Here is a 9,622-nt window from a genome sequence, read left to right as displayed (position 1 = left end):
AGAACCCAGTGATTTAAACCAGTAAAAACACTTAATGAAGAAGTTTTACGCTTAGTTCACCTAGACTATATCCCCTTGTTGACACAACTGTAATGTGTTTGGAATTGTAAAAATGATATGGTTCATGAGCAACAGGACAGTTTCAGCATATATGTCTGGAGAGAACAATCTGATTATGTAAAGATGCAAATTAGTACATTTTTATAGTACATTTATGATAGGCTCACCACTGCCACTGAAAAGCTGCCTTTCCTGTATTAATATCTGTCAGTATTTGCTAAACTTCCTGCCCATTTGTTTATGGTTTTATTTTGTTAATGGTTTTCCTGTTAAAAATGTCATCAAAATTTTAATGAAAAAAAAAAAATAAATAAATAATAGTTTGACGTTACACATCAATGTTCTGCGTCATCGTTTGGCATGTTGGACATGGGCTGTTAGCCTAGCACCTGCTAATCTGTGTTCACCTTTTTTCATTGGTAACCATAGATCCAGATTTTACTGGGAAGCGAATTATCTGCAGAGGTCTCCTCCTCTATAACACAAACGGACCGGGTGATTGAAACTGGTGAATAAAGCAGTTTCAGGTTAAAAACAATAAACACAACAAAACAATAAAAAATAACAAAAACAAACAGGTGTTTCTCTGATGCTGCTTAACGTGGAGGGGCTGCTAACTATGTTGGCCAATGCGTCTGACCCTATCTAGAGCCAGTCATTGTCTTTTTGATCTAGGCTACTGTAGAAACATGGCTGTGCAACATTACAATCTCTGTGGACGAGAACCTGCTCCCTATGTAGATATAAATGGCTCATTCTTAGGTCACGAAAACACAACAATTGTTATTTTCAGGCAGTTAAACACGAAAGAAAGCGTACTGATTATATTAATTTCCATTTCTGCTCATATATCGTCCTAAATCCTAAACACTGGACCTTTAAATAGTGGAAGTGACATTAAACAACAGACTAGAGTTTTCCAGTTCTAACCAGTAGCGTTTATTAAAGCACACTGCAGTTGTTTAGGTGTTGTTAACAACATTATTGTTACTATTAGGTTCTTAAATTCATTGAAAGCACAAGCTAAAACAGCTAAAACAATCACATTCAAATGTAGACAGATCCACTATGCTATCAGGAGAAGCACAAAGAGTTAGGGTAGAGCAAGATAAATAGAGAGTACAGATAGTTGTTATTAGTGAGTATTCCTAGTGCCACAATCATGCAGTTTCAGCCGTGTGTTGAAGTGTGTGTGGGAAAACGCATCCCGATTGGTCCCTGGTGGGTGGGGGATCAGTTGACGAAGAGTGAGCGGGTGAACTCCACAAAGTCAAAAGCTGATGGCAGCTCGCGGCCCTTGCTGTCGAGATAAGGTTTCATGTGTGAGAGGCAGTAGTCCGCCTGCTCCTTGGTCAGGTTCTGAAAGAGAGAAAGAGACAATTAGACCTCCATGCAGACCTGACACTTAAACTGAATCCACAGAGTGAACCGTCAACACGTCTGACCTGGTAGAGCTCTTCTTTAGTGACGTAGGGTTTGTTCTCGGTGCTGAGAGCTCGGAAGGCGCTCTCTATCTCCTCACTGGACTTGACATTCTCTGTCTCGCGGCTGATCATGAATGCCATGTACTCCTGCAATGACACGTTGCCATCCCTGCGGACACAGATTCCTCACAATTAGTCAGCAAATACAACAGTGTGTTAAATACCACACAGCCATGTTGCAGTTAACATCCCCATCAATGTCATTTCTTGAAAACATGACAGACCTGTTGGGATCCACAGTGTCGAGTATGGCCTCAAACTCAGGATCAGGTTCGCCCTCTTCCACCATGGGCAGGTCGTAGCCTAGCGAGCGCAGACACGACTTGAACTCTTGGTGGTTCAGACGACCAGACTTCTCCTTGTCGAAGTGCCTGCAAATAAACAAGTGTAGATAAGGATCTAACTTCATCAGACCAGATGTAGAAATATGTCAGGATGGAGTCAAGTCAAAGCCACTTACTTGAACATCATGCTGAACTCCTTCAGAGCCTCCTCTGTCACTCCAGTGGTGTTCCTGAGGGAGAATCAAGGAGGAAGGTAAGCTCAAAGCACCATCATGTGTTTTCTGACAGGCTGACACTGCACCTTAAGAGTGTCTGAGTAGTGTTTATAATGTGATGGTGTGTGTACCTGGCCTGTATCTGTTGCTCCAGGTTGTGCTGCATCCTCATTCCCAGTTGATCCAGTTGGTCCCACTGCTGGGCCAGGCCCACTGTGCTGTGCTCTGTGTACTTGTTGTCCAAGATGAGCGCTTCCTCCATAGCTGCACCCAGGTCTTCAATCTTCTTCAGCTGGCTGCGCATAGCCCGGATCTCCTGGTGCTTACGCTACACACGCACACACACAAAAATACGTCAAAAAAATGTGATTCCCACACACACTTATGCATTGATTATTTTTTTTTTTTTTTAAAGTCGATGACCTTTCTCAAGCCTTAAAAAAGGTCACAATTTTTTTTCATTGTTAACTTTTCTGCAGGACCCGATTCCCTGCTCCACTAAATAAGCCGGTGTGCGAGTTGTCTTTGATTCATTAGCACTTCTGTCTCATTTCATTTGTGTCTCATTAAAACAGTCATATACACAGTACTGTCCAACTTCTATCTGTGGACATTCTGCTACAGTGTTTGAATGTGTAAGATACAGCAGGATGTGTTGCTGTCTAATAATGCCAACAATATTGTTAACCTGGCGAGCACTGGTATTGCCAACGAAAACATGATTTTCTGACTTGCACTGAAACACAGTCATCTTGGGTGTGATGTCATTCCCAGCTTCAACTTCCGGGGTAAATGGAACAAAGCACTTGACTACTTGTTCACTGGGAAAGACGAGTGCCAACATGTAACAGTCAATGGGTTTACATGGCATCAGAAAAAAATCGATTTATTGTGTTAGTCTGACTGAAACTGGACTTTTAAATCGTACCAAATCGAATTTCTTCAAGTCAGACTAACACAGCCAGATAATGTGATTGGGAGTCAAATCACTCCTGCACGTGTACAGTCAACCAGAAGAAGCAGCCAGTAACAACATGGTGAAATCTATATCGAGAGCCATGTATTTTTGGACAGACAAGGAGACACAATTCATGCTGTGTCAGCTGAAAGGGATAAATATTTTAAAATACATGGATAGGAGAAAAACACGCAATGGTGATTGTTTGGTCTGTGATAAAATAGATCAACCAGAAAAAGGTCCAAAATGAACAAGCTAGAAGAGATAAATAAATCGATGCCCTTACCATGCTTGTATACTGGGACAAGGACAGTAGTCTAATTAAATGGCCTAGTCGAGCTATAACTGTAGCACGACTTAACTGTGCATGTAAACGTACTGAGTGAGTGATACTTACCTTGGTGGCCTCCAGCTGGGACTCCAGGGTACCAGATTCTTCCACCATACACGACCTGACACCAACAGAAAATGATGTTAGAAAGGAAGCAGCACATTGTGATAAAACCACTGCACTCACTCTCACAAACACGGTTATTTTCTACTACAACCTGTAGGTCCAGAAAAACCATAAAACTATGATTACATTAGGTGTTTGAAAATAAAATAAACTGGTTCTGTGGTGTATAATTTGGTGTGTCACTACTGTGACAAAATAATTCTGCTTGCAGTGACAGTGGAGCTGTTATGCTGTCTTTACTGCCAAAGAGCGCAGCTGCATTCATGCCACAGATTTACTGGTAACCCAGACCATGCAGGTTAGGGCTACTGCACACAGGACTGGAAACTGCAGCACAACATTAGTGGTTCAAGAACATGAAAAGCGTTACTGCACAAATGGTAAAATCTAGGGCTTGGCAATATGAAGATATATAGTTATTGAGATATGAGACACATATCGTCTTTGATATTGGATTTTTTTTTTTTTTTTTTTAAAGGCTGCATTACAGTAAAGTGATGTAAATTTATGAACTTACCACTGTTTATTTGTTTTTACACTTGCCATAACCCAAGTAGTTGTTATATCCAAATTGTTGATGATTATTGATCAAGAATCTCATTGTGGTAATATTTTCTAAAAACAAACAAACAATAAAACCCAGCAACAGTCATCCATACAACTCTGGTGCATCAGAGAGGGGTCAGAAATATTACGTCGGATTTTGTCTACTTTTCCTAGCATTAATAAAGTGCTTTTGAAGAGATTTAAAAATATTGAGATAAATATTGTGCATAGAGATCCACCTAAAAATGTGATATTATTTTCAGGACATATTGCCCAGCCCTACTATAAACTAAATCACAATGAGCCAATGGGACCAGATTCTACAGAAAGTAGCTTCTGTACTGTTTAGAATGTGTTAATTTGCACAATGGAAGCCAATGATTTGCAGTTTCCATCCTTGAAGTACACAAAGTAAACATGATAACAGTCTACTGGTTGAGACCAGTGCTGACTGCAGCCTGATGCTTTCAGTCTGAGGACTGGGTGAATGTTAGTACAACAGGGAGGTACTAAGCACACAAGAGCCTAACATAAAGTTTTAGACTTAAGTGCATGTGGTCACACAGCCCTGAGGTCTACGTGTGGGTCAGAAAAAAGCAAAAGAAAATAAAGCAAGGCTTGAAAGAGGTTGACCTTCCAGAAAGATCATCAGCAACTTGGTACTGATAGACACAGATAACCCGTCGATAGGCTATGCTATTCAAAGAGAGGGTGGGGAAGGGAGGAGGACCGGAGATTAAACATCAGACAAGTAAACTGAGTGAAAACACAGGGAACATTCCAGAAAAAAAAATCATTTCCACTAAGGAGGAATAAGGGCAACATGTGGCTTTAGACTGGCCCTAAAAGACACCTTTGAGATCAAACATTTACTGTCATCATCGCGTCTTTTCACATCCACTCATATCAAATCAAACACTCATAACACAAACAAATAATCAAGAGGAAAAGTGATATTAACCCATCCAGAAGGTATGTTCTGATTAGCAAAGCAATCCCAAGCACCAGCGAGGAAGCATCGAAGAGGAGGGGGAAAAAGAGGGGAGGGATGGAGAGAAAGAGAGAGAGAGAGAGAGAAAAACAAATACACGTTAACATAAGCCAATGACACAGTGCTCACTGCAAACAACCCTAAAAACATTACACGCTAAACACCAGTGTGGACAGTGGTGAATGTGTTTGATGACTTGCTTTTGAACATAGAGCCATGTTCTAATGTGATGTTCATGCAAGAAACCAAACACTTCACCGGTGCGAGAGCATGCTTTGTGCTGAGCTTATTCAGTGGCTTTACAGAGAGACAGACACTGCAGAAAGTATGTAACCTTGTAAGTCAATAGCAGTGAGTTACAGGGAAACTTTGCTGATTTTCAACCAGCCATGTCACAATGTGTGCAGACGAACGGTGTTTGGCTTTCCTCCATGCTGTCAGCGCTCAGAGCTCCCCGCTCATCTACCAGTAGACTATTTTGGTGGATGGGTGGGGACCTCTGGGAATCAGCAAAATTTCTCTTTAAACATTGTGTGTGTGTAGCTGAAGAACATCATGCAAGTGAGAGATACTGTCATCTTAAAAACACAACATTTATGCTGACCACCTGGTCTGAAATGTGGATGTTAATTCTATGACAGAAAAGCTGACATCACACTGTAAAAAATTGAGCCCAGGTGTATAAGGCTCAGCGGGAAAAACACATCCTCTACCTGGTCTCCTGCAGCCACTGGTGGAAAGCGTTTGCGTGCTGCGCAAACTCCTGACGCAACTTGTCGTTCTCCTCCTGCCTCCTCTGCTCCTTCTGCAGCTCCAGCTCTCGCTCCTATATTCACATTTACAGACACACACACACACACACACACACACACACACACACACACAAAAAAAAAACAGACACCAGGAGGGTCAACTGTGCTGAACATTATTTTAAACTTCTGGAAATATATATACATATATATATATATAATCTTTGTATAAAATTTATCAGGTTGTTTTCATTTTTAACAAATATAACCTGCTATTGTACTTGTTTTGTTTAACTTGCCTCCTGATAGGTGACTGTTAAAGTAAGTGGCAAAATACACAAGTCCTCTATAAGGTCTGCTATTCATAGGTGCATTTAAGGTAAAAATAGGTAAAAATAATAAATATTCAATTTGCAAGTTAAAATAAATTAGTGTGTGAAATAAACAGAAATTAAAATAACAATACCAGGCTCTCTTTACCTTTATCTTTTTCTTTATCTGCACAGTTTAGTCCCGTTTCCACCAACACTTTCCGTAGAAAACCACTGGAGCCAAAAGTAACCCTTCAGACATGGTACCTAGACCCTAGTTCCATTTTGCGTTTCCACCTCAAACAGTACTCTTGATTGTGAGCAGGATTATTGTAACTCACTGCTGCATCCAGCACTCACTGTATTTCCTCATCAACCGTGATAGAGGGAAGTTTGCAACTCATTTATTGTCCACAAAACAAGGTTGCATGCCGACATTTTCAGAACATAATAGCGCCATCTTTTAGTACCAGATCTGTGTGCTATGTACCCCAACAGAGGAGTGACCAAAAATGGCAACAGTAAGGAACGGTTCAATTAGTACCATCCACAACTTTTCACTGTGGAAATGGAAAAAATGCATACCAAACTTAACTGAACCGGTCTGCTTGGTGGAAATGGGGCTTAAGTCTACAGTTACTTGATTACTGTGTGTTTTGTTGAGTTTCAGGTATGCCCTATTAAAAATCCTTATAGCCTTGTTATGGTTACTTTGATTACTGGTGACTAAAGTAAAAGTAAATAAAAAGATAATGAAGAGATATTAATGAAAGCTCCATAAAAAAACAGTAAGTAGACCTTCAATGTACAAAACACTACATAAGTGAGTAGCCTGTGTATTTGATTACGTGTGCACACGTGTCAATGCATATATAATCATTGATGTAGAGACCTTGATGATCTTCTGCAGGTTCCTCCAGGTCTCTTCTAGGGCCTCCATGGTGAACCAGGTGTAGGGGTTGGACACCACCTGGTAGCTCTTGATCTGCTGGTCCAGCTCAGCCAGCTGGTTGAAGTCAGCCTGAGCAGAGCTCAGTGAGGAGCGGAAGGCCTCATGGGCTTCACGCAGCGCCCGAATCTCCTCCAGAGAGTTGCATCTAACTGGGTCTGTCAGATCCTCCTCTGCATTCTCAAACCAGCTGTTGAAGGCTGATGCCTTCTTGGCAAATGTCAGGAACAAGTCCTCAACCTGTAGAGGAGATATGATTCTTAATATAAGCTCAATGTAGTTGTATTACCTCAGGTTTGCTAAATGCTTTACTAATCTGTATTTAAGCCTTGACTGTGGACATTATAACTTCAGAGGCTTCAGAGTTATTTTTGGAGGTGTGCACAGAAAATGTTTACACACTACCTCTTCAACAAAGGATGCTCTTCTGGCCTCTTTACCTTTCTGAAGTGCTCTTGAGCCTCCAGAAGCTTCTTCTTGCGAGCGGCAGAGTTGGACAGCAGTTGGTTCCAGCGCTTAATCAAGGCAGCATGACGAGCTTCGATGGCTTTTGATTGGACATGCTTGGCGGCAAGCAGCTGGTCCTTGAGAGCTGTAATGTTGGTGATGCCTTCCTGCTGGAAGGCCTGGAGACCAGCATCAAATGTCTCCTGCACAGACACAGATGTTGTTGATGGAAAAAGTAATGTGGTACAAAAAAAGGTAGAATAGTGTTTGGGAAGATAGTGTACCTGTTTGGTGAGCAGAGTCTGGACAGAGGACAGGTCTCTGCCATAGTCATCGGTCTTCAGGCTGTTCTCTTTCTCACCTGAACACAAACCACATCCAGAGATTCAGAAATGATGGAGATAAAGCCAGAGTCGAGTCCACACAAACAGCACCCAATACAGTCACACCTGGGTCAGACTTCCCATTCTATTATTAAAGGAATAGCTTCATATTTGGGAAAATGTATATTTGCTTTGTTTCTGACTGAGTTGAGAGGATGTGTTAAGTACAGAGTTGGAGTCAGGAGCTGGCCTATGAACAGAGGATATCGTGTGTGGAACAACAGATGTGACAGATTTCCACCTTTTCAGGCTTATTTTATGGCTGAATATAATATGAATGAGGATAGTGATAGTGAGATACTAGCAACAGTTGCATTTGACGGAAACAGAGGGCTTGGCGGGGACGGAGCACCTGCTGCAGCAAGCAAACATGCCTTGTGCAGTCATGTTAACTTGACCAGCGGACTTCACTACAAGCAGCTGGCTGTAGAAACAGGTGATGTGCTTAACTTTCTAAAAACCAGCTGAGCTGCATGTGACACCATCAGTTGGCTTGAGTTGAGCTCAGACTGGCCAGTTCACACTGCTGCAACTTTTCATTGCAACATTCTAAAACAGTTCCATCTCGCCGCGAATCATTGGTCTGAACTGGGCTTAAAAGGCTGACTAGGGACAATTTTCATGAGCTGTCTCCACTGAATTTTGTTTTACTGTACTGGACTACCCTCATCACTTATTATCAATGTTCTGTGAATCATGTGACCACTGATGACTGTGCGCTAGGGGTCACATAATTATGATAAAGGAAACCAGATGTCTTTTTGTGTCCGTACCGATCCAGGACTCCACCACGTCGGCCTTCCAATTGAACTGCAGGAAGGCAGAGTTTTCATCCAGCTTAGCCTTCCTCTGAGCTGCTGCCCTCTCCAGCTCAGACACTTTGCCTCGCAAAGCTGACATCTTGGCACTGATGTTGTCTACATGGTGGTTGTTCTGTTGGTAACACACAGAATCACACAACATTATCTTGGGAAACCTGTTCTGTAGTCATATATCACAAATCAACAGATGATTGACTGCTTTTAAAAGACTGCATTTTATCATGATGCTATATAATCAGTACCTTCTTGATGAGCTCCTCTCCATTGGTGCACACATCGTTGACCCTGTCCCTGTGCACGGTGAAGTCAGTCTCAAATGCTTCATGCTTTTTCAACAAGCCCTATGAAAGAAACGTTTCCTGGCTGTTCAGTAAAACTTATCACTTATCACAGTTAAAATACTTACTGTAAGGTATATGACATAATGTGTGGTTATCTATGGCAGAAAAGCACCTGCACAGCAGCCAGTGTATCTCCATAGTCCTCGCTTCCCACTAGGTTCAACTTCTCATTAATCCAAGCTTCTTCCTCTTCCACATTCGCCACAAACTGCTGGTACTCCAGCGACTCCTCCAGCCTCTGACCTCTGAGAGCAAACACACACAGTGCACACATTTACACATCCAATTTTACCTGTATGTGCCCAAGCTGAGTCAGCACCTGCCTGGCAGGCTGAGTGTGTAGCTCAGCAAGCTTACCTTGCTCCAGATAAGTCTTTAAGTTCCTTCCAGTGGTCGACAAACTGGGCAAGCCTCTGCTGGATCTCCTCCTGGCCGATGGTGTTATCATCAGACAGCTTCTTCCCAGTGTCCAGCACCGACTGGGAGCACACACAACAGAGATGTAACCACTGCATACCAAAACTACAATACTTTCCACAAAACTTCCCGTGTACTGAGAAAGTCAGAATGTGGACCAAACATCAGTTCAGGTTCAAGCCCAAGTAAGTTTTTCAAGAGTCAGAATC

At 42.0% G+C, this 9,622-nt stretch overlaps 1 protein-coding gene across 7 annotated transcripts in view; it reads right to left on the bottom strand.

Annotated features, from left to right (window-relative positions):
- Positions 1–975: 975 nt before the first annotated feature.
- sptan1 (spectrin alpha, non-erythrocytic 1) overlaps positions 976–9,622 on the bottom strand; it is a 44,848-nt gene continuing 36,201 nt past the window's right edge. For 6 of the 7 annotated variants that reach the window (XM_049603975.1, XM_049603974.1, XM_049603976.1 and 3 more), the window contains 15 exons: positions 9,354–9,475; positions 9,109–9,241; positions 8,898–8,996; positions 8,608–8,767; positions 7,736–7,812; positions 7,445–7,654; positions 6,948–7,244; positions 5,709–5,821; positions 4,966–4,983; positions 3,399–3,453; positions 2,175–2,371; positions 2,005–2,058; positions 1,769–1,915; positions 1,506–1,653; positions 976–1,419 (listed from right to left, as the gene is read on the bottom strand). In XM_049603975.1, coding sequence (XP_049459932.1) covers positions 1,294–1,419; positions 1,506–1,653; positions 1,769–1,915; positions 2,005–2,058; positions 2,175–2,371; positions 3,399–3,453; positions 4,966–4,983; positions 5,709–5,821; positions 6,948–7,244; positions 7,445–7,654; positions 7,736–7,812; positions 8,608–8,767; positions 8,898–8,996; positions 9,109–9,241; positions 9,354–9,475 — 1,956 coding nt within the window. In that variant the 3' untranslated portion in view covers positions 976–1,293. The remainder of the gene's footprint in view (positions 1,420–1,505; positions 1,654–1,768; positions 1,916–2,004; positions 2,059–2,174; positions 2,372–3,398; positions 3,454–4,965; positions 4,984–5,708; positions 5,822–6,947; positions 7,245–7,444; positions 7,655–7,735; positions 7,813–8,607; positions 8,768–8,897; positions 8,997–9,108; positions 9,242–9,353; positions 9,476–9,622) is intronic. The other variant, XM_049603977.1, reaches the window with a different exon arrangement.

This window comes from Epinephelus fuscoguttatus, linkage group LG18, assembly GCF_011397635.1.
Source record: "Epinephelus fuscoguttatus linkage group LG18, E.fuscoguttatus.final_Chr_v1".
Taxonomy (NCBI): domain Eukaryota; kingdom Metazoa; phylum Chordata; class Actinopteri; order Perciformes; family Serranidae; genus Epinephelus; species Epinephelus fuscoguttatus.
This window is presented reverse-complemented; position numbering and strand designations above follow the sequence as displayed.